This window comes from Panthera pardus, unplaced genomic scaffold, assembly GCF_024362965.1.
Source record: "Panthera pardus isolate Hobbes unplaced genomic scaffold, ASM2436296v1 HiC_scaffold_22, whole genome shotgun sequence".
Taxonomy (NCBI): domain Eukaryota; kingdom Metazoa; phylum Chordata; class Mammalia; order Carnivora; family Felidae; genus Panthera; species Panthera pardus.
The window spans coordinates 52,991,188-53,015,796 of NW_026526788.1; the positions used below are offsets into that span (position 1 = coordinate 52,991,188).

Genomic DNA, 24,609 nt, shown 5'->3' on the forward strand with positions numbered 1-24,609 from the left:
TGTCCTCTCGGGGAAGGCAGTTCTCCCATTCTATAAAGGGCAAAACTGGTACCTAGAAAGGCAAGTTACGCTCAAGGACACAGGACGAGTTAGTCCCCATTCAGTTATTGGGTTTAACTCACTGAACATAGTAATGTACTTCATCCCCAAAGCAGATAAACATAAATCCGCTGCTTACAAAGAAACACCGAGTCTGAGGTTTGAGACCTCAAAAAAACCCAGAAAAAAAAAAACCCAAAATAGGACTGCGGGGCCTTGGGCCGGAGTTCCAGTCTTCCGTCCCGCCCCCTGACCCCGCCCCGTCGGACCCACTTCGTCCGGTCTAGGTCCCGCCTCTCGGAGGCCGCAGCCAATCGGGGAGGCGCGGGCTCGCCGCGTGTGCCGCTCCCCTCTTCCTGCCGGCCGCGCCCCCGCCGGCAGTGACGTGCCCCTCCCCGCAGCCGCGGGATTCAAACTCCCGGAAGCGGCGCCCGCGCCGCAGGGTGTGACTGGGCGGACTCGAGCGCCGCGCTTCGCCTCAGGTGCTGGCTGGCGGCGATTAGACGACAGCCGAGGGTGGCGAGGGCGGCCGGGGTCCACAGCCCCGGGGCCAGGCTGGACCGCGAGGGAGGCGCGGTTAGCGGGCAGAGCGTCCGTTTGGACTCCATCTCTGCTCGCCCTGATATATGTCCCCTTTCCCTGGCCCTCACTTCGTGCCTGCCCCGGGTTGGGAGCCTCGACCGTCAGCGGGTCGATCCTTCCTTTCATCTTTGCGGTGGGTATCATCACCCTCTTTGCCTTTTTTTTTTTTTTCTTGGTGCGAAGAGGCCAAGTGACTTGGCCGAGGTCTTTTCGTGCATACAGCATTTTGCCGACTAGCAAGCACGTTCATGTCTGTTCTACAGACATCTTCACTGTAGAGGTGAGGAAAAAAAAAAGTGCCTCGTTTTGCAGTTTTTCTTTATTTCTGTGTAGAAATAAAGAAATAAAGAAATCACGTAGATCTTATGTGAGGGTTTTGTAAGATTCGCCTCCACTTGGAGGCTGTGCAGGTTGTTGGGTTGCAAGATTTCTTTGGTCACCTCCTGTCCAGGATGCCTTAGATCACTTCAGCCAGTCAATAAATATTTATTGAACAGCGGCTGTTAGATTCTGTGAGTGACAAAAATAATTCAAGGTTCAGCCCCTGAAACAACTGCTGAACAAATTTAAGAAGTGGGTGTAGGGTGGGAGTAAACAATCGAGTACCAGATTGTATCCTGTGACCAATGTAGCTTATACAGAGGGAAGGCGTCCTGGAGAAGATGCAGTAGGGCCGGATAAAGTTTGAACGGTGTGAGCCCTGTGAGTATTGGCCTGATGGGAGTAGAAAAAAAAAACGGGGAAAGGAGGTTGGGAGGACTAAATGGTGGGGAGCTGGGAGATCCCAGCAGGGTCTATCTAGTCCAGAAGCTAGAAACAATAGTCATTTGTGACCAAAGTTCTGTCCAGAGGTCAGGAAGCGAACGTCCATAGGTTCCTTCCCGTTCTACTGATGCATGTGGTTCCACCATTGTGTGTTTCAGTGACTTGGGTGAAAAGTAGTTTTCTGTCATATCAACCCATTATAGCAAGTCAACCATGTGTTACTAACAGAGGCATGTAGGAAAGAACTTCCTGTGGCAGCAGGTTCTCAAGATGCCATAACCTTGCTTTGGTCTTAATCGGTTTACCAGTTATCTCAGCCTTTCACCTTAGAGTGGGCAAAAATCCAGGACTAACGTTTCGCTAGATGGTCTGTTCCACTCAGTTTTCACAGCTCTGGTGTTTTCAGACTGATTTCATACAGGATGACCGTAAAAGTCACTTCCACAGGCAGGCCTTCCCCCGTCACCTTAACAGAGTAGGTCTCCCCTGTTTTTTTACCAGAATCATTTATTCCTATAGAGCATCGACTTTACAACTTGAGAATCTATATTGTGTCCTTGCCTCCTTTACTAGATTGAAAGTTCCATTATGTAAGGGAACATGTCTCTTTTTCTTTTGTTTCTTTGTCTTTCTTTCTTTCTTTTTTTTTTTTTTTTGCCCATTTATACCCAGCACCTATGATGTTGCCTGGTAAATTAGGTTTTCCAGTATTTTTTAAATGCATGAATGGTCACACATCCCTCTAATTTACTTTAGTCACCACCACTATTTTTATCTTGGGATCCATAATGTAGAAAAATGCTTTTTAATCTCCCTAATTAAAGCTACTTTTATTATATGCGCAGTATCTTTCACTATTTTGCTCCTAGAGTTAATATTATACATTTCTTCTACACTGTTACCAGATACTGTTAGCAGATTCTAAGGTTCTTACTCAATTTGGCCACTGTTCTTAATTCTTGAATATTGTGCCTCTTTTTCCTAGAAATGTCTGATCTTAGATTCTCCTCACTTCTGCCCCACTGTACTCTCTCAACTGACTACGTAGATCTGAACTAGGCCTATCTTCTAAAACAGGACATATCATTATGTCAGGTAATGATATTTCAATGCCTGTGTGCTCAGAATTATATACTTATCACTAGCTTTTTATTCCTGGGTAAAATATGTCTTTGATTGTGATCTGTTTCATTCAGACTTCATTTGATGGTTTAATCATTGATCCTTTTTCTTTTAGATGAAACTTTTTCATTGAAGTATGACACATACAGAATCCTGCACAAAACGTGTGTCCGTGTTTTTTAACATTTTTATTTTAATACCAGTATGGTTAACATATAGCGCTATTTAGTTTCAGGTGTATAATGTAGTGTTTCAACAATTCTGTACATTACTCAGTGAGCATCAAGATAAGTTGACATATTTTTAAAAGGTGAATTCTCCCCATGTATCCACCACCCAGATTAAAGAATCGGTATTGTTACCAGCAAGCCAGAAGCCTTTCCCAGTCCCTTGGTTTGGCTGTATCTCTTCTGTTGAGATAGAAATGTTCTTCTATTTAGCAAATCGGTTATTACCTTTCCAAGCCTTTCAAACTTAGACTAATAAAGTATAATTGTATTTTTATTTTTACAGTTTCAGAGATGTCTTCCAGAAGTCCCAAAAGTTTAATTAAAGGTAAATGGGGATCGAAGCCTAGTAACTCCAAATCAGAAACTGCATTAGAAAAATTTAGGGGAGAAATTGCAGCCTTAAAAACATCAGTGGATGAAATCACAAGTGGGAAAGGAAAGCTGACTGATAAAGACAAACACAGACTTTTGGAGGTGAGTGGCCTTATAAACCTTTTTTTTTTTTTTTTTTTAATTTTTTAAACGTTTATTTATGATTGAGAGACAGAGACAGAGCACAAGCAGGGGAGGGGCAGAGAGGAGGAGACACAGAATCGAAGCAGGCTCCAGGCTCTGAGTTGTCAGCACAGAGCCCAACGCCGGGCTCGAACTCATAAGCCTTGAGATCATGACCTGAGCCAAAGTCAGACGTTTAACCCACTGAGCCACCCAGGTGCCGCATAAACCTTTTTAAAGTATAATAAGCCTTACTGTAGGAGATGAGAAAGTATTTTCCCAGTAATGATGTAATTTGGTTATTCTGTTCATTCACTAAATGTAAAAAATCAAAACTAGTAATTTCAAAATGTTTAATGGAGTTCAGATTTTAATGTGAATGCTTAAAAACTCATTTTATCATATATATTGGTTGCTTTCCAAATAATCCTTGTTTTCAGATATTTGAGATAAAATCATTACATATATTGGCATTTTGCATTCTGTTAAACTATATTTCAGATTCTCTAATTTACAGTTTGTTATGGCATAGTCAATAAAGCAGTTAAGAATTTATTAGAACTGGAAGGATTTAAAAACTTAATCATTTATTTTATTTTGCAAAAGCTATTTCCTTGTTCATAGTTAGAAAATAAATGACCTATTTTAAATCATATCATTGGATTTCTTTAAATTTTATTTTATAGGCACACCTAAAACCGAATAATTTATTTCTTTAACAACACATATTGAGGTAAATACTTATTGAAGCATTGAGAAATGATCTATCACCGATTTTTTTTTTAAGTTTATTTATTTATTTTGAGAGAGACACAGAGTGTGAGCAGGGGAGAGGCAAAGAGAGAGGGGGAGAGAGAGAGAGAGAGAGGGAGAGAGAATCCCAAGCAGGCTTGTGCTAATAGTGGGCTTTGAACTCACAAACCATGAGATCATGACCTGAGCCGAAATCAAGAGTCTGATGCTTAACTGACTGAGCCACCCAGGCGTCCCTATCTCCAATTCTTAAACACAAAGATTATTTTGCAATCTGGTGATGGAATCTAATAGCTTCTCTGAGAGATCTCTTTCCAGTTCTTTCCACTTTATTTTTTTAATTTTATTTATTTTTATTTATTTTTGGGACAGAGAGAGACAGAGCATGAACGGGGGAGGGGCAGAGAGAGAGAGGGAGACACAGAATCGGAAACAGGCTCCAGGCTCCGAGCCATCAGCCCAGAGCCTGACGCGGGGCTCGAACTCACGGACCGCGAGATCGTGACCTGGCTGAAGTCGGACGCTTAACCGACTGCGCCACCCAGGCGCCCCAGTTCTTTCCACTTTAAACAAGCACTGGTTGTCAAAACTTTGTTCCTTTGTAATCAATTGAAATTACACTTCCTGTAACTTCTACCAATTTGTTCTAATTGTACCTATTACAGCTGCATGGAACAAGTCTATTTTTTTATCCATTTGACAACTTTTCAGATATTTGAGGAAATCTTGCTTTCTCTTACTTTTCTTTAATATATATTTTTAAGTTTATTTATTTATTCTGAGAGAGCGAGCGAGTGAGCGTGTGTGCACATGGGGGAGGGACAGAGAGAGAGAGAGATGGAGGGAGAGAGAAAATCCCAAGCAGGCTCTGAGCTGTCAGCACAGAGCCTGATGTAGGGCTCGAACTCACGAACCGTGAGAGCATGACCTGAGCAGAGGTCAAGAGTCAGACACTTAAACTGAGGGAGCCACCCAGGCAGCCCTCATCTTACATTTCTGTAGACCAATCCCATTTCTTCAGCTTTTCTAGCTTCTTATCATCCTGGTTACTTTCCTGAACATTTTGTGATGTGTTCATATTCCTTCTGAATTATGCACCCAATATCGTGCACAGTGGCAAACACGGGTTGAAATGGCAGTATTATTTCTACTAATTTGGATGTTGTTTTCTACAAAAGCCTAAAATTATGTGGGCTTTGTTTTGGTAACTGTATCATACTACTGCTTTATCTTAAGCTTGAGGCAACTTAAATCCCCTCATTTTCTCAAGGTCACCTAACTCAGTTTCCCCATTATATTTGGACAACTGCTTCTCCCCTTCATCCTCATGCAAGTTTGAAGTTTTATGTTGTTTTTACCTTGTTAGCATGTAAAGTCAGTTAACTTTTTATGGACTCTCCATAGATGCTTTCCCGCCTCTGTAAGCAGCCGCTTAACAAGTGTGCCTTCTTTATCTTTTAAATCCTTGGAAATGTGAACAGTCCTTTGAAGATCAGCTTTTAGATTTGTTACCAAATCATTTATTAACAAAAACAAATTAACGAATGCATTTTTATCCAGCTGTAATTTTCTGTAATTTTTAGGTTCTGTTGCTTTGAGTTCAATAATGAGCATGTATCTCTTTTAGGACTCGCTTTTAGCCTTTAAGATGATTGGAACTGGTATGATGGAGGGGTGATTATCACATACTCATGTGGGAGCCAGCTTTTCGTTAGCTTTCTCTTACCACCCTTGACAGAGTTGGTTTCTCCCATTCATTTTATATGTGTCTTAACTACAGCACCGACCATATTGCATTAATGGTTTCCCTCTCTGGAGCTCTCTGAGCACAAGACCTTGGCTTCATTTTCTTTTTGGCCCTGGTGTCTAGTGTAATGCTGACTTGATGTGTGATAAACCCTCTGTAAATGCTTGTTGGATGTTGTTTATTTCCATGTTTGACCTGGCTTTGTTCTAAGATTCTTCTTAGTTTATATCTAGAAAATTCGAGTCCTGGAAGCTGAGAGGCAGAAGAATGCTTATCATCTCACAGAGAAAGACAAAGAAATACAGCGCCTCAGAGAGCAGCTGAAAGCCAAATACAGTAGTACCGCATTGCTTGAGCAGCTGGAAGAGAAAACAAAGGAAGGCGAAAGGAGGGAGCAGCTGTTGAAATCCTTGTCTGAAGAGACAGATGTATTGAAAAAACAGTTGTCTGCTACAACTGCAAGGCTTGCTGAACTTGAGAGCAAAGCCAGTACACTTCATTTATCACAGGTACTTGCCATTTCTTTAAATCCAGGTTTTTTTTCCTTTCTGATACAATTTGTAGTTCTTGTGAAGAATGAGTTTGTTAAAACACACTTGTCAAATGTTGAAGCAGTATAGTATACCAACAGGTTATTTTTTGTTTATAGCCTGATACCCTCTCCATAAGCAAAAATAGTTAACATAGCTCCCTCCATTCCCCAGACCATTGTTTTGCACAAGGGAATATTCGGAATACAGAATCCACTGTGTATTTACAACATCCAAGAAGATTTTTTGGGGCTGTTTTTTTTTTTTTTTCTGTAGTTTGTATCATGAAGACAATAGGCTTCCTTTTGTTATTGTTTTCAAATTTGAGATATACAATGATAATATCAAGCATGTTTTTTGAAACTACAAGTGCTTTTGCTCCCGTCTTTTGTTTTAAAGTTTCTAGTGTAGCAGAAAGAGCAAGACTTTGTTGGTAGGCAGGTCTGAGTTCAGATTTTGGTTCTGCCACTTGCTAGTTGTGTGACTGTAACCTTTCTAGTCTTAGAGGCAATGCTAGAGAGAATTCACCAGACCCTTCTCCTTAACCTCAGTTTCCACAGTGGTAAAATCAAGATAAGAATACTGGAGATTAAAATAGGTGAAGGAGCTAAAGAGGTCCAAATATGGCGAAAGAATACTGGAGATTAAATGTGATAATATATCTAAATCCCCTAGCACAGTGCCTGGTATATAGAAAGTGCTCTGTAAATAGTTTCTTGTTGATCAGATCTGTGATTCTTTAATAAATTTGGACACTTGGATAATACTAACGTTACAACTATTAATACCACCTATAGAAGAAAATCTGTTGCTTTCAGATATAATACTTCAATGTTATTTGGGGTCTTTGCACTTTCTCTCCCATTTAGAGTAGTCAGAGTGATCAGACGTATACATTTATGTGTAATCATGCACCTTTATGTGCCCTCTCATAGAATGGCAGTTGAGTATTTTTACAGGTGAATTCAAAGGGGTTAAGTTTTTCTAGAGAATTTCCATGCAGCTAAAACTCATGAAAATTATAATCAGATCCAAAGTGGTTGCCTAATACTTTTCCTTAAAGCTCAAGAATTAGTTTCTCTGCTCTCAAATATAGAAAGACAAACCCTGGTATAAACGATAACTTTTAAAAAATGTATTCTTATAGTAATTGTATAGGCTGTCCACTATTAATTTCTGTATTAGTCAGACTGTTTTATTGCCATAACAAACAACCTCCAAATCTCACGGTCTGACAGAGTAAATGTTCGTTTTTTTCCCTCATGTCACAGTTTAGTGCAGGTTAGAGTGGAGGAGTAGAGTTAGAGTAGAGTAGAGTTAGAGTAGAGTTAGTGCCTTACTCCACAGGGTCACTCAGATCCAGGTTCCTTCCTTCTAGTGGTTTCCCCGTCCTTCCACCAGATCCTCTATGTACAGCTATATAAGCTAGAAAGACTGTGTGGAGCATCAGGCGAGGGCTTGGGGGCCAGGCCTGGCATTGGCATATTTCACTTCTGTCCACGTTCCATTGGCCAGAATTCAGTCTTATGGCCTCACTAAGCACAGCGAAGGCTGAATGTGAAGTCCAGGTATGCCCAGGGAAAAATGGAAAGGGATTTGGTGAGCTATCTCTGTCCTAGTTTTTACCAAGAGGACTAAATTGAGAGAGAGGAAGGACCACATACTAGGGTGAGTATCTATAGTACCTTTGGAGAAAAATATTTTGTGATTTGTTGCCCGTGTTCACACAGATCTGTTTCCTTAAGCTGTTAAAAAGAGTGAAATATAGCTTTTTATGAGTTTTGTTGGTTAGCATGGGTACCTAACCATCTATTTCCTCTCTTTTTTTTCCTCTATAAGAAAATGAACAAAAAAAGAGGAGAGAAATTATGTTTTGAGTTCCGTAAAATCTGTTTAACTAATACTAATTAATATTTTTAATATAAATATAATTCTAGAAAACAACTTTTATCTTTTGAAAATTTAGTATTTTCCAAATTTGATCTAAGAGCGCACTTCTATGTGTTTTATCTCATTTTGGTGAAAAGCACTGGGCAATTCATATGCACTGAGGTATTCTAGTGATCCAGAGGCCCTAAGAAGTCAAATTAGTTATGAAATCTCGGGGCTTCCAGTGTGCTGAAGAAGCTTCCAGATCTTCATTCTCTTCTGGTACTCATGACCTGGCATGATGGCTCATCAGCATATACTAGATCTGGATTTTTGGGATGCCCTTGTGAAGTATACTGTATTATTATAGAACTAAATATAATGAGGAAACTTCTGTTGTTAAATTTGTGATATTAACTAATACTGGTTTATTTCAGACTGTGGCCACAAGCTGCTTCAACTCATCAATGAGTAATATTCATGAAATGGAAATACAGCTAAAAGATGTAAGTTCAGTTTCCTTTTATTAAGTTATGGGAAAAGAGGTCTGATTCATTCATTCTTAAATTTCATGGAAATTGACAGCATTGATTCTGTGGCTTAAAAACAATCTGTTAAGACGGAGAACTGAATGGTTTGAGATCATCTCCCTAGGTTACTATCTTTAAATCTGTTACTAGACATTCAAGAGGGCCAGTTCCTCTAATCATGGTCTCACGAATAGGCTAGAAAGCCCTAGAAATCACCCAAACACCCAATCTGATTTGCCCAATTATTTTATTATTATGGTATAATTTTATTTATAGTTTTTTCTCTTTTTGTTTATCCATGCAAGATGTACCTATTCATTTAAAATTCTTCCCTTGGAACCAGGATTTGCTTTCATAGTTTGAAAAGGAAACACATTCTTAGTATACTCAGTACGTCTTCTGTAGAATTTGATATGAGGTTATTCTACATATATGGTAAAGCTATATTATTTCAAACTTATGTCTTAAATACAAGAAGTGTTTCATTAGGAATTCACTAAATTCAGGACTGTATTTTTTTGAGTTTTAATATCAGATATACAAAGTATAAAATTCTTGAGTTAATTATTAGGCCAGTAGGTAGGTATTTTGATTCCAGAAATATTACTGGCATGTCTGCCCTGCTCTAAGTTGCTCTTAAGATTCCTGTTTTATTTCATCTGGCAGGTGTACCTTGCAGTCTATTTGATCTTCAAAAGAATTTAAATCTGTTGAGTGTCTTTATAGCAGAGTACTATAGTAGCCTTATCAAAGTAATTTACCTAAAGGTAACTAAGATAAAGAAGAAACACAATTTTTAAAGATCTATCAAAATAAGTTATTTGTGTTGTATGTTACCCTGACCTTTATCATTCTGTGTATATCAGTACCTACCAGATGCACATATCTATGAATAATTTACCTACCCACCTCTAGTTTTCCCCTTTTTCCACTCCAGCCGTGCTGGCTTTCTAGCTACTCCTGCATTACACTGCCTTTTGTCTTTCTCTTCTCTCTGCCTGGCTCACTGCCCTCAGATATCTTCATGACCCACTTCCTCACCTCATCAGATAATACTCAATTGTCACTTTCTCGGAAGGGGGAGGGGCGGGGAGTGGGGCCAGAGGTTTACCTAGCCATTTTTCTAAAATTATAGCTCCCAGACAATTCCTATTCCCTTTTCTTGCTTTGTAACTTCTCCTCTCATCACATATAACTGTTAAACTTATAATATGTTTTATTCACTTTATTACATGACTCTTACATTGGTATATATATATTTTTCATTTTACTTAAATTCAAGTTAGCTGACATATAGTATAATAATGGTTTCAGGAGTAGAATTTAGTGATTCATCACTTACATGCAACACCCAGTGCTCATCCCAACAAGTGCCCTCCTTAATGCCCATCACCCATTTAGCACATCCCCCTACCCTCCTTCCCTCCAGCAACCCTCAGTTTGTTCTCTGTATTTAAGAATCTCTTATGATTTGCCTCCCTCTCTTTTTATCTTATTTTTCCTTCCCTTCCCCTATGTTCATCTGTTTTTTTTTCTTAAATTCCACATGAGAGTGAAATCATATGATATTTGTCTTTCTCTAACATTTTAATTAGCATAATACATTCTGTTCCATCCACATTGTTGCAAATGGCAAGATTTCATTCTTTTTGATCACAGAGTAATATTCCACTGTCTATACATTGGTATATGTTTTATGAGGGAAGGATTTCTGTTTTTTTCACCGCTATATCCCCATTATCTAGAACATTTGAATTTTATTAGTACCTGAAAAAATATGCTATCATCTTAAACTTCTATGTAATTTTTAGGCGTCTCAGCACCAACTGCTTCAAATATCAGCTAAGGTTATTTTTAGATAATGGCAATTCTTTATGTTAAAGTAACTTTGAAATGTTATGCATGTATACCCAGTCTTTTTGTTCTGTGTTATCTTCCTGGCTTACTTAAGGATCACATGGTACTTCTCTGCTCTGTTTACCTTAAAAAGGCTTTTAGACAAGTAGAGTAAAATTTAACCCAACTCACCTTCAATAGACTGAGCAATGCCTCCCAGACTGTCATGTGCAGATGAGACTACGCGATTTTTATAAAATGCAGATTCTGATTTCATTGGTCAGAGTTAGGGCCTGAGATTCTGCATTTCCAACAAATTCCCAGCTGCTGCTGTATTAACTTATATGTTTGAGGAGCAAGAGATGGTTTAGCTCTGATTGTCTCTGAGCCCAGGAGGAGACTAGGGAGCCCAGAAAGTGACCTGTCACTCCTCTGAGCATAGGCACTGTGGCATTATTCTGCTTTGAGAGCCCAGCAGTTCCAATCCCTCACCGTTCCTCTAGTCTCCTGCAAAGCTTCCTGGAACAAAGCTTCCTGGAATGCTTTGCCCACCTATTTTAAGAATCAGTATTTGTTTTGCTAAAAGAAGCCCTAAAAACTCATGTTTACCTTTCTTAAAGCCTACTGTATCATTTTCTCAGCTGCCATTTAGGTCTGGCTGACATTTTGAAATAATTACATGGCATTCATTCTGTAAACATACAATGTCATTAACGTGCAAATCAAATAGCTAAGAGGCAGTTGAAATAGGCATTTCTTGCTCTTAATTTTAAAAATCTGATTTTTAAACAGAATTTAGGGAATATAGGTAATGTTTATTTATTTAATTTTTTATTTGGAAAAAAGTAAAACTTGCAGAAAAGTTACAAGAATGAAGATGATACATAGAACACCCAATACTAATTACCAAAATTCAAACATTGTTAACATTTTGTTCCACCTTATACCTCTCTCTTTCAATACCCCCCCACATATAATATTTTTTTCTAAACCATTTGAGAGTGAGTTGCATATATTACAGCCCTTTAAACCTATATACTTCAATATATATTCCTCAGAATGAGGATGTTCTCTTACGTGATTACAGTACAGATAGCAACTTTAATAAATTTAACAAGGACACTATACTTCTATGTAATCTACCATCCATATTCCAGTTTTGTCAATTGACCCACATTTTTTATTTCTCCAGTATAGGCTAACATTTCAACCTGCATTTCAGTTTTTGCCCAAGAATTATGTAATGCATCTCTGGGAAGCCAGGAGGGAGAACTTTAGTAGCATTCCACAGGGCTTCTCTTTTGCCCACTTCTGTCCCATATTTTTATTGATAACTTGAGTGGAAATGTTATATGTATGCCTTAGAAATGCATAGAAGACACAAAGCTGGAAGAGATAGTAATATATTGATGGCTCTAAAGATGCAAAACTAATATCAGCATTTATTGATAGCCATCAAATCCATTAATTATTGATACTATTTAGAGAAGAAAGCAAATGCAGAGTCAGTGAGAAGAGGCCCAAGTAAAGAAATGTTTGCTACTTTAATAAAGTAATATTGCCACCACGTGGCTTTTTAGAATATTGCACCTCAAATCTTAACCTGTAGTTCTGTTTCTCATACTTAAGTAATGTATGGGCAGGTTCATTTATTATATATATATTATATATATTAGTATATATACTAATTAGTATACTAGTATATATACTAATTAGTATATATACTAATATATACTAATATATTATATATATATTAATATATATAATATATCTATTAGAGCAAGTGTGAGCAAGGGAGACGGGTAGAGGTAGGGAGGGAGGGAGGGGGAGAGAGAGAGAGAGAGAGAGAGAATATCTTAGGCAGGTTCCATGCTTAGCACAGAGCCTGATGTGGAGCTTAATACTATCACCCTGGGATCATAATCTGAGCCAAAATCAAGAGTCAGCCGCTCAATCAACTGAGCCACCTAGGTGGTCCTGGGTTCATTTAAAAGAAGAAAATTTTCATGACCATCCAATGTTAACTTGGATTATTTATATTGAAATATTTCTTAAAGATGGACTAATTTAAAATTTGAAATAAAATTAGGTTATATTTAGCATCTAACTAATATGATTTATTAAGTATTTGGATATGTGCCTGCTTTTTGAGTCATACCTCTTTCGGCAACTAAATTTGAGTATATAGTACAGAACTCTTAAGCTCTGTGAGGAGAATTAATGTTGTAACTGCGTGACAGGTGCAGAGAGAAAAGTGTGTGGTCAAGTGACTGGAGGGCCCTGGACTAAGTCTTTGATTCCAGATGCTGTCGTTGTCTTTGTAATCCATTTCTTAGTTCTACAGAAAACAAGACACTGAAAATTCTTTAAGCCCTATGCCTAGATGCTCATGAGTTTGTAGGATGCTCATGGAAAGAGCCTAGCAAAGTTTAGAGGAACTCTATAGACTTAAGGGTTTTTATAGAGAGAGATCTTTTTAGACTTGAGACTCAGTCGTTTATGTCTTTAAAGATAGAAATTCTTATCTGAAAGAAGATGCCTTGATATACAACCAAAAACGTCCAGTATGTTCCTTACCACCTTTCCCATCTCACTCCCCGGGGGAGATGCCAGCTTGTAGGGAAGGGGAGCCCCTCCTTTTTCAGCACACCCACAACAAATGCAGCGTGAGTAAAAAGAATTGAGCACTTTTGAAGATGTATTCCAGTATGTATGTTTTACTTCAGTCCGATTGGACCATGCAACATCTTTGTCAAGAACTTTACGTTTGTACCATCTTTGTTTGGCACCCCTGAGGATATGAAATTTTACATCCTGGCTGTCACTTCAACCATTGATGATAATAAATCCCAACAGGTCTGGGATGAATTATGACATAAGACGTATATATTATGCACTTGTTAAAATCACAGAAATAGCTGTGATAGTTCCATTACAAGGAGGTTTGATTACATTTTCATACATTCCTTAGTTAATGAGTAATAGATTCTTGAGGGTGTTTGATTCTTTTTGAGTCATTCTAAATGGATTGTTCTACTGTGTGTAAGGAACTTCTACTAGGTTCTTTCATGCCAGTTCCTCCCTTCCCTGAATACTCTCAAACTTCAGTCTGGGTCTAAAAGCCTTGCTTGGATGCTTGGCTGATTCTGTCAATCATTGTTTCTCCACTCCATGTCGTCACCATCATTCATGAACATCCATCAGGCAGCTGCTTGCTATGGAAACATCGAACACATGAGTAGAACCTATGGACTCTAAACAAGCCTGGGCTCAGCTTTCTGGGGGCTCATGTTCTAGTTCAGATAAGAACTATCGTCAGGAGGCAATCAAGGTCATGAGTGTAAGATGCCAAATAGATTGAATAGACATTAAAATCACTGTTGGCTTACAAAGGAGAGGGAACTTGGTGAGGGCAGTTACGGTGAGGAGTCTTGAAAGACAAGCCCAGATGCACTGGAACTTGCTGAAAAGGTGGGATTTAAGTGAGCAGGTGATATAGGAAGGAGTTCTAGGGCATTCTGGGCAGAAGGAAGAGTTTAAGCAAGGCACAGAGTGTGTATAGTTCTGTAGACAGCAAGGTGGCAGTGGAGGCCAGAAATGGCCAGGCTGTAACTTGAAGAGTTGGGAAAAGGCAAATTGTGGACCATTTTAATGTTAGCCTAAGGGAACATAGCTTCAGTTTTAGCAAATGGTGTTATGAAGCTTTCAAAAATTCTGTTACTAATATAATTAAAGCAATTTAGCACTTTGGGGGACCAAGGGAAAGGTTGAATTGAATTTATTAGGAGTAGCTGTTTTTCCCCAAAACACAGAGTAATCATTGTATTGATTAACCTGAAGCTTTTGGTGATAACCTGTGCCTCTTCATACTCTTTTAATGGGGAAATCACTTTCAAACTGAGGATCTGTATTGTTGAGCAAAAAATGGACACATTTTTTTCTTTTTTCTCTTAATCCTCTTATCTCCAGGGTTTACCAAGATCCAACAGTGAATAATTGCTCAAGTAGGCATTCCGACAGGGGCAGACAGGTCATAGCATGAGCACCAGGGCCAGAGGACTCAGTACAAATGAGCTTGGCTATCAGAAATGGGTGTTCACATCTCTGTGTGTGCCCCCTTCTGGGACCCTTCATCTGTAACATTTTGCACAGGTGGCATCAGGTTTAGATAATGCACGGCCTCTCTACACAAATAGTCATTGAGACTGTTTCCCTAGCCAGCCTCTTAGGAGCAAAGAACGAGAAAGGGACAGTCCCGTCTTCTTGGACTGAACTTCTAGATTAGAAAGGAGAGAAGAGTTATGTCATTGCATAGCGGTGCTATTTAAGAATTTCTAGACTTTTCCCCCCAGTGCCAGCAGATGAGTTATCTTTTTTCCTAGCTTTCAACTTGAATCTGGGCCCCACTTTCATGAACAAAACTGCCACCTCCCCTGGAAAAACTAGGGCAGGGGTCAAGGGGGTGGGGTAGTGTGCGATTGCTGGGGATACTAGGCTGTCCTGGCAGACTCCTTTGCCTTTCACTGAATTTCCAAGGATCCAGTGGTTAAGAACAGTGAGAGCTAGAATCAGAGGGGATATGAACTTGTCCTGATTGATAATAATGAACCACCTTAGAAATCTGCATACCTTTGTCCATGTATTACCCACTAAAGCTTGTTTACCCACTAAAGCTAATGTAGCTTCCTATAGGAGTGTTTGCTAGTGTCTTGCCACAGATCAGGTGGGGTCAGGTTTTCAAACTTCAGCTAGGTGGCCTGGTAAGGCTATATCAGAGCATATCTAGTTTCTTGAGGGAAAGATGTAACCAAAATGAAAAACTCGTGTTAGCAGTAATGGTAAAGGGAATCAGTTTCCTTGTTACCAGCTAACTTAAATAGACACTGCCTATTTTATTAATATTACCCTGTCATTCAAATAATTTCTTGAGTATACATATTGTACATAAAAGGAGATTCCTCAGAGGAATCCTCTGAGAAGAGCATGGTCTACCACTTCAAGAAACTTACTATTTGAAAGACATAGCAAGCACAGATAAACATCTGAAGATGTTTGGTAAAATAATTTTTAAAAATATGTAGATCTATGTAACAACTGACTTCATAAGCCCCTATACAAACCAAATGAATGATCCCAGCTTGGGATTTTTGCTTGAGTTGTAAGAGATGTAAAGGATGAAAATTGGTGATCAAAAGGGGGGCGGCTCTTTAAGTTGATTCTCCGAGAAGCAGCCACTGAGACGGAGTTCGGAGGTCAGTTTACTGGGCAGCAACATCTGTGAAAGTAGAAGGAAGGTGGCAGGACTGGGCAGGAGCACCAGGCTGCAAGCCTGACAGGATCTATGTCCCCATGGAGAGCTCCTGAGCAGAGTTATGTGTTGAGTGGAAATCCCTCTTTCTCAAAGGGAGCCCCAGCAGTGCACCTCACCTCTGCCACAGAGTCATCCTAGTTTACAGAGAATGACATGGACACAGATACAAAGCAAGTTGTGTATAGGAGACAGCAGAGAAATGAACTTGACCCCATGGAAACATGACTTTGCCATGGTGTTAGGTGCTCTGAAGGAGCCTGATGTTGGAATGGATCTCGAGGTTGCAAGCCATGCGGTGGCGGACCAGACTTCTATGTGAACCACAAGACTGTGCACTGAGAAAGGCTACATCACTTTGGCTCTCTTCTCCATTTTAAGATTTTGGTTTTTCATTTTAATGGTTTGCTTTCATTTTCATTTCAAGGCTCTGGAGAAAAATCAGCAGTGGCTTGTGTATGATCAGCAGCGGGAGGTCTACGTAAAAGGACTTTTAGCCAAGATCTTCGAGTTGGAACAGAAATCGGAAACAGCTGCTCATTCACTCCCACAGCAGACAAAAAAGGCTGAATCAGAAGGTACTGGTGTAAAAATGTTCTTTTGGGGTAGGCCTGCCTGACATTTCCCAAAAGGAGAGATTCATCAAATTTAGATTTTTATAAATAAGTGTTAGAAAGTAAATTAAGCAAATCTTCTAACCTTGAAGTAAGAAATATTGTGTTACCAAGTCTGTTTTCTCATTGTTTTTTGATAAAAGGGGGCACAGCCACAGAGTAATGGGTCTGTGGCAGTTCTGAAGGCACATTAAATTTTCTCCTTCATGCATGTCCTTCTCTGCCTTCAAAGATCTTCTCCAGCTTTATTTCCCCCAGGGTCAGCCTTGTTACTGATTAGCTTTTTACCCTGCTTCCTTGCATGTATTCATATCAATCCCAGGAGAAAGAATACCTCTTATAGATGATTTTCAGTCTTGTGAGTCTCCCACAGAATTGAAATGAAGGCTCCTAAGGATGATTCAATCTTTTTGTCAAGTTCTTCGCAGCTTCTCTGACATTGAGTTTCACAAGAACTCTAAGAGGTGGGGCAGGAGGGGACATTATTCTCATTTTACAGATGGGAAGATAGGTTCAGCAGCTCCAGGTGACGAGCTAAGAAAAGAAACCCCCTTCCAAAGCACTTGTTAAAAGACGGATAGCACGGGGCGCCTGGCTGGCTCAGTCAGTGGAGTGTGCGACTCTTGATCCCAGAGTTGTGAGTTCAAGCCCCGCATTAGGTGTAGAGATTACTTAAAAATAAAATCCTAAAAAAAAAAAAAAAAAAAAAAAAAAAGACTGATGGCCCTAATGGGACTGAAGCCTTGAATTATATAAACAGAAGGCTAAAGAAAGGGAGACAAGACTGCTAATCTTGGAGCTTCACATTTGAATATTTAAAATGAAGCTAATGCTGAAAAAGAAAATATAAAAGGAATTGGGCACAAAGTTACTTAACTGTAATTCCTTTATAAGTTTATTACACATAAAAGTAAGATTTTAGTTGTGGGCTAAGTCTAATTTCTTCTTTGGCAATATGTTCTCTATGTGTATATGTGTTTTACCAGAGTAATGTAAGCTCTTGTTAAAGTAATTTAATAGTAGTATAAGAGGGCTTGCCCCACTCTTCATAGTCCATCCCAGTCGCTATTTCCTCCTGCCATTAGGGCAGCCACTTTTAACATTTCTGGTTTTGATTTTGGTGAGTATACCTATAAATAATGAGCTTATATTTCTATTTGTTGATTTATCTTTTTTAGACATTGCTGATTTTCCCTTCCCATAGAATAGCTATATTACTGTTTTCAGTTCTTCTGTTTATTAGTTTAACTTCAAATAATGTTCCTGAGCTTCTGTTTCTTGTTCCATCGGATGTCTACCCTATCTCTTGACTCTTCGTTTCATAAGAACCTATTTACAGAAATGTGTTTAGTTTTAACTTCTCAGGATTATTATGTTTTATAAAGTGAGTTGTGACCCAATGTGTTTGTCATAGGTTATCTTCAAGAAGAAAAGCAAAAATATTACAACCATCTCTTGGCAAATGCAAAAAAAGATCTTGAGGTTGAACGACAGACCATAACTCAGTTGAGCTTTGAACTTAGTGAATTTCGAAGAAAATATGAAGAAACCCAGAAAGAAGTCCAAGATTTAAATCAACTGCTGTGTTCACAAAGAAAGGCAGATGTACAACATCTGGAAGATGATAGGCATAAGACAGAGAAAATACAAAGGCTCAAGGAAGAGAATGATATTGCGAGGGAAAAGCTTGAAGAAGAGAAGAAGAGATCTGAGGAGCTCTTATCTCAGGTGAGCCTAACTAGTAAGACTTTCCGTGATTCAGAATTCAGAATTGCCATTGTACTTACCAAGCATCAGGAACTATGTTAACCACTAGGGAACCAACAAGGAACAAATGCCCTGCCCTAGGATTCTTATTTAGAATGGAAACAGACCATAAACCAGTACCTAAATAACCAAGTAAACTCAGGAAAATAAAGCAGGGCAATATGACACAAGAACTGGGGGGCCGGGGGAGGCTTTACTGCAGAGACAGTATTTGCACAAAGGTCTTTTGGGAAGAAGGAGCCTGTGAAGAGAGTGACTGGGAATTCCCTCCTGTGGAGGAGCTCGTGTACAGAGGCCCTCGGGGAAGAAGAGGCAGGTATGTGTGAGAAGCCGAAAGGTGTGAAGCAAAGAGGGGAATCGGTGCTGGTTCCCAGGCAGGCACCTTCATCTGGATGATACCGTGCTCAAGTTAATTCCTTCACCTGATACCGTCCACCTTCTCATTGCGCTCATGACCTCCTGCCAGGATATCTGTGCCAGTAACGTTGGAGTTACTAAGTTAGGATTGTTAGAATTGAATACTACTTCAACAGAAACTCATTAATTTAAATCTTGCTTGGCAGCATGGAATAATGAAAAAAACATTATTTGGGGTCCACACCTGGTCTCTAGTTCAGGATGTATGGCCTTAGGAAAATCAGCTAACTTCCCTGACTTGAAGATTATTGATGCCAAGTTAATAACAGCAGTCTTTTTTTTTTTTTTTTTTTTTTTTTTTTTTTTTTTTTTTGCCTCGTAGGGCTTTTGTGAAGGTCAACTGAGAGAATGTGAAAGTGCTTTGTAAAATAAAGGGCTGGGGTCAATGTTCGTTATTGCTGCCATTAGAATAGTAATTTTTTTTAATCATCCAGAAGTTGAGAGGGAGAACAAAGCAGTCTGTAACATTTGCCTTCTTAGTCTTTTCCACCCTGGTTTGTGCCTGCAGGTGTGAGCAGTGATCTTTACAAAAGATTAACCAGAAATGGTGGAGAGGGAGCGCCTGAGTGGCTCAGTCAGTTAAGCATCCAACTTTGGCTCAGGTCATGATCTCACGGTTTGTGGGTTCAAGCCCCACATCTGGCTGTGTGCTGACAGCTCAGAGCCTGAGCCTGGTTCGGATTCTGTGTCTCCCTCTCTCTCTGCCTCTTCCCCAGCTCGCACTCTCTCTCAACAATAAATAAACACTAAAAAAAAATTTTTTTAAAGAAATGGTGGGGAATTTTGTTCCAACTCTGCAGGCAAGGAGGCAGGGCACCTCCAGCTTTGTTAACCCATCAGAAATATTAGCAGCTGTCAGAACCTCCAGGAAAGTGGTGTGTGCACTGCAGAGTTCAGTGCTGTTTATAGACTCATGGTCTCTGCCTCAGGGAGCCCTCAGCCAGGGTGGTGCTGCTCAGCCACTTGTACAGATAGCCATCAACCAACCAGCTGCCGGGACTCACCCCAACTAGCAGGTGTCGTCCGGAATAGAGATGGATTTGTGAGCCTCCCCTGCATCCCAAGTCAAGCAGTAGAAGAGTGGATATGACAGTGTTGGCTCTGTTTCCATCCTACAGGTCCAGTTTCTTTACACATCTCTGTTAAAGCATCAAGAAGAACAAACAAGGGTAGCTCTGTTGGAACAACAGGTACCGAATGGGGCTGCTTCTAAATTCAGCTTAACTTGTTAGAAAATGGGATTGTTCCTCATGTTTACACTAGTCTATGAAGAACCATTTGAAAGTCATGAAAAATGTTTTTAATAAACTTTAACAACAACAGCAAAAAATATAAGTGAGCATCTGTGCTCGCCATTTATTCCTATCTTTAGGCTAAACCAGATCCTGAGGGGGGATGGCGGTTGTTTTGACAGGGTAATGTTTGCCTCGGTAAATCTTACTGTTCCCCGCATGGCTTCTGTAGTCCCTACTCCAAGTGAGGAGGATCTCCCCAAGAGGGCCACCTTATAACTTCAAGTAGAACTCAGAGAGATACCACTTGTTCTCAGGATATAGACCAGAGATTTTTAGTGTATTCCAAACCAGGGAACAGCTATCTCTTTCCCTTCTCCCCCTGCCCCAGAACAGAAGGGGGTTCAGGGAGGACACACCCCAACCAGCAACTTCTTAAGTTGCTCGTCACTCACCTCAAGCCCTGGCTTTGCTCCTTGGATAAACCAACCCCCCAACCAGAAGCTTTTCTATTTATCAACATCTCACTGTACTCGGATGAATTCTTGCTGTGAAGGCACAGCAAATGTTTGCCTCTTGTGCTAAAAAAAAAATGCAAGCATCCAGTCAAGAGAAGTCGACGGTATATACTAACCATAATTGTCTCGGCCTGGGTATTTGTTCCAGATGCACGCATGTACTTTAGACTTCGAAAACGAAAAACTTGACCGTCAAAATATGCAGCACCAACTGCACATAATTCTTAAAGAACTGCGAAAAGCAAGAAATCAAATAACACAGTTGGAATCCTTGGTGAGTCTGGAATGGTTAAACTAAAACTTATTTTCTTCTTTCTCTTGCTGCCATTTTCCCATTTATATATCAAACCAGTGCCCAGACTGAGAGGATACAGCTTCAAGCATGGCTATTTCTCAAATCAACAGGCAGAACCCTGCTTCGTTGGAAGCACCTGCCCTTTGAGCATCAACCCAGGGCACTAGAAGGAGGGGCCCTGTGTGCCTCTGTGTAACAATGACATTACTGGTGCCCGGGATCACCTCTCCCTACTGTGACTCTAGACTCACTAAACGGGCTGGCCTGGGGCAAGGTGGGGTAAGGGAGGGCAGTTGTAAATCCTGAACTGAAACCATGTTTTTCTATTTAGAAAGAAAGAAATGTCATTTTTAGTGACAATGGATGGTTCTGTTAATACACTGTTGCAGGCATGTTGAGTTAAGCACATTTTGTGGGTTGCCTTGAACACATAATCTTTTAAAACATAAACCTTTTAAATAAGATTGTTTCTATGAGGAAGTGATTTTTGACTTACTATTTTCATGTTACTAAGAAGCTTTTGAACCAAACCTGTTGGTAACTGTGTGTGCGTGTTATGTCCCATTAGCACATATTTTATTTATTTTTAATTCATTTTGAGATAGAGACAGGGAGAGAGAGCACGTGCGCGCATGGGTGGGGGAGGGGCAGGGAGAGAGAGGGAGAGAGAGAATCCCAAGCAGGCTCAGCACTGTCAGTGTGGGACCTGATATGGGGCTGGAACTCACAAACCTTGAGATCATGATCTGAGCCGAAGTTGGACTGAGCCACCTACGCACCCTGGCACATATTTTATTCATGCCTAGTGCTGCAGAGTATTTGCAGATGGTAAAATGTAACAAATAGAATTCCTCAGTTTTTGAAAGAGGAAAAAGCAATTGTTAAAAAAATCATTTGTAGCTTCTTTATGAGTAAACGACAAAATATATCTTGACTCTGTTCTTTAGTAGTACGTCATTCATTTTGACCACATATAATATTTGAAATTGAAGTTTATAATTCATTTCTGTTAATGACTATTTTTCAAAGTATAGGAAGCCAGAGGGTATAAAAAAGATTCCATAATTTTCCTGTACTTTTCTTTGTTTTCCTGCTGTCCATCATCTTTAGAATATGCTGTAAAATATTCATTTTAAAGCTGTATTGACTATTCTGACTTCCTCAGGGGGGAAAAAACCATAAAGAAGGAAAGTCACAAAGATATACAATATTGTTATGATTTCTATGTGTAACCTATTTGATCTGCTAACATTCTTTGCTACTCTTAATTCTATGTAGTTTTTTTTTTTTACTTGCTGAACTTGACCTTTTTTTACAAAACTATCAAATTTTGTCAGCCTTGTATATAGGTCTACCTTTATATCTGGCTCTAAGCATTTTTTAAAAAAATTTTTTAACATATATTTATTTTTGAGAGAAAGAGACAGAGCATGAGCAGGAGAGGGGCAGAGAGAGAGGGAGACAGAATCTGAAGCAGTCTCCAGGCTTTGAGCTGTCAGCACAGAGCCTGACACGGGGCTCGAACTCCCAAGCGGTGAGATCATGACCTGAGCTGAAGTTGGACGCTTAACTGACTGAGCCACCCAGGCATCCCTGGCTCTAAGCATTTTAATAAACTCTATCCATGTAAATACCCAATCCTGGTATTTCGTGGGTAATTTGGGTAATTTATAACTACCTCGTATACATTTATTTTTCAGAAGCAGCTTCGTGAATTTGCCTTCACAGAGCCATTAGTCACTTTCCAAGGAGAGTCCGAAAACAGGGTAAAAGTTGCCTCACCAAAAAGTCCCACTGCTGCACTAAATGAAAGCCTGGTGGAATGTCCCAAGTGCAATATACAGTATCCAGCCACCGAGCATCGAGATCTACTTGTCCACGTTGAATACTGTTCAAAATAGCAATATAATTATTCTTTGTTTTTGTGGCAAAAGATTCAATACTGTATCTTCTGTTAGCTTATGGACATTTTGAATTACTTATTTCACCTCTTCTATAAGAAACTGCCTCTCTACCTTTGAGACTCTGGCATAGGAGTGAATCGTTGTTGTTTTTTTTTTTTTTTTTTTTGGCTGCTTTGCATTTTCCTTGGTAGTGATACCTCTCTGAGATGGTTCATCTTCAGGCTTCAGTGACGGAATGAGGTGAGCTGAGACAACTAACATTTTGCACTGTTAAAGTACTTGATAAGGACGAAATAGTTCAGGTTATTGCTTGTGGGCTTAATCTGTTGCACCAGCAAGCAAATATTTTATGTTTTTTGTAGGTTTTTAAAAGTCAAAGTTAATTACCCAGGATCTTTCTTTGTTGGCTTTTTGTTTTTTATTCAAACTTCATAAACCTACAATCCTAATTTTCATGTCCATTGTTAAAAGCTGGTAATACTTTTTACATTTTTTCCTCTCTATAATAAGACGGTTATTAGAAAAGTTGGAATTTTTCTTGATCTTTTTTTGCAGAGCTGTGTTCTAATAGAAGCACAAGGCAGATTCTGCTTAAGCAATACTCCTCAGTAGCCACACACAATGTTTTCTTTCATATTAACTGGCTGTAACTTTAACTTGAATTTCATTAGCACAGGTTGCTCACTTAAAGTTGTTAAAATGAATTTTAACAAAGCCATCTAGCCCTCTCATTTGATTTGCAGGTATTTTATTTATTTATTTTTGGCACTCTTAAAGTTGGGCAATGTGATGAACATTTGCTTATCTGAATATATATTTTTATATGTGTGTGTGTAAACCCCCAATTTTTTTTATTTCTTCAGGTTTTCTAAAATGCTGAATATGGGCTACTGTTAGTAATATAAAGGAGAAAAGAATAAAATTATTTAATAAGTTTTAATATGTCTTGTGTATATGTACACAGGTATTCTAAGATTTCTGTCCTGAGGGGTGTGCCAGAGAACAGCGGATTCACTTACAGTGTAAAGGGATAAGAGAGTTAAGGATCCACTGGAACCAAAAACTACATGAGGCTCAGAGAGATAAAGCAAAATCCCCACAATCACTTAAAAGAGAAACATATTCTTGGGTTTCAAACTCCCAAATCAGCCCCAAAGCCCAACTTCACTCTACCCTGCCAGAAAACTTTTGTGAATTCTCCAAACTCAGTACACGTCAGGTGATGTTATAACCAGAGTAATGGAATGTTCCTTGAGTTAGGAAAACAGCAGAGCAGAACATACCAACTGGTCTCTTCCATCCCTCTGGTCTGAGAAGTCCCGCCTTGTCGAACCCCTCCACCTGTTCCATGGGTCTCTGCTATGCCAGTTCTCCAACATCTTTAATCTCATTCTCCAAACACCTATTAAACACCATCTACGTGCCAGTCCCGACGCTAGGTATTAGTGACACAGTGATAATAAAATGCAGCCCCATCTTCAGCATCTAGTAGAGGAGGCCAACATGTAACAGGTAAATATTACATGTAGGAGGTGCTATAATCAAGGTATATGGAGGGTACAGAAACTGCCTTATTCGTTTTTTGTTTTTAAATTTTAGAGAGAGATAGAGAATGCACACGCAAGCAGGGGAGACAGGCAGAGAAAGAGAGAGAGAGAGAGAGAGAGAACCTTAAACAGAGTCCACACTCAGTGCAGAGCCCGATGCCAGGCTCGATCCCACGACGCTGGGATAACCTGAGCCAAACCAACTGAGCCCCCCAGGTACCCCAGAAACTGCCTTATTCTAATGAAGACTGAAGGTCTTACTCTTGAAAGATGCAAATCTTATACGAAGATTAAAAAAAAAAAAAGAGTAAAGGTAGACTAAGAAGTAAATGGAGCCACTCCTAAGGGTAGCCCCTGAAAGCCAGGCCATGGAGTGCTTCTGAGCCATGAGCCTGGTGCTGAGCACAGGGCAACAGTCCTGCACACCATATGCGTGATTTAAACACAAGAGCTAATCTCTGAGGGAAACACCATTACAGCGGTCCTGGTGAGGTAGAGATTTGTAGAAA

The 24,609-nt window shown here is 39.6% G+C and overlaps 1 protein-coding gene across 4 annotated transcripts; it reads left to right on the forward strand.

Moving 5' to 3' along the window:
* Positions 1-451: 451 nt before the first annotated feature.
* On the forward strand, positions 452-23,493 carry CEP55 (centrosomal protein 55). Of its 4 annotated transcripts, none has more exons than XM_019445112.2 (10): positions 646-754; positions 2,372-2,481; positions 3,022-3,212; positions 5,967-6,242; positions 8,570-8,638; positions 16,234-16,384; positions 17,835-18,148; positions 19,723-19,794; positions 20,503-20,628; positions 22,350-23,493. In XM_019445112.2, the coding sequence occupies exons 2-10, from the start codon at positions 2,475-2,477 to the stop codon at positions 22,548-22,550; spliced, it is 1,407 nt and encodes a 468-aa protein (XP_019300657.1). In that variant the 5' UTR covers positions 646-754; positions 2,372-2,474; the 3' UTR covers positions 22,551-23,493. The 4 variants fall into 4 exon arrangements, with proteins under 4 accessions (XP_019300659.1, XP_019300657.1, XP_019300656.1 ...); XM_019445111.2 differs by lacking the exon at positions 646-754 and adding an exon at positions 766-901; XM_019445114.2 differs by lacking the exon at positions 2,372-2,481 and having other exon boundaries at positions 452-754.
* The last annotated feature ends 1,116 nt before the right edge of the window (positions 23,494-24,609 follow it).

Bases quoted from the DNA above. Each gene is read 5' to 3' on its own strand.
- CEP55 (XM_019445112.2), top strand. The intron at 16,385-17,834 runs GTACTGGTGTAA...TGTTTGTCATAG, and splicing joins AAAAAAGGCTGAATCAGAAG to GTTATCTTCAAGAAGAAAAG. The intron at 20,629-22,349 runs GTGAGTCTGGAA...TTTATTTTTCAG, and splicing joins TAACACAGTTGGAATCCTTG to AAGCAGCTTCGTGAATTTGC.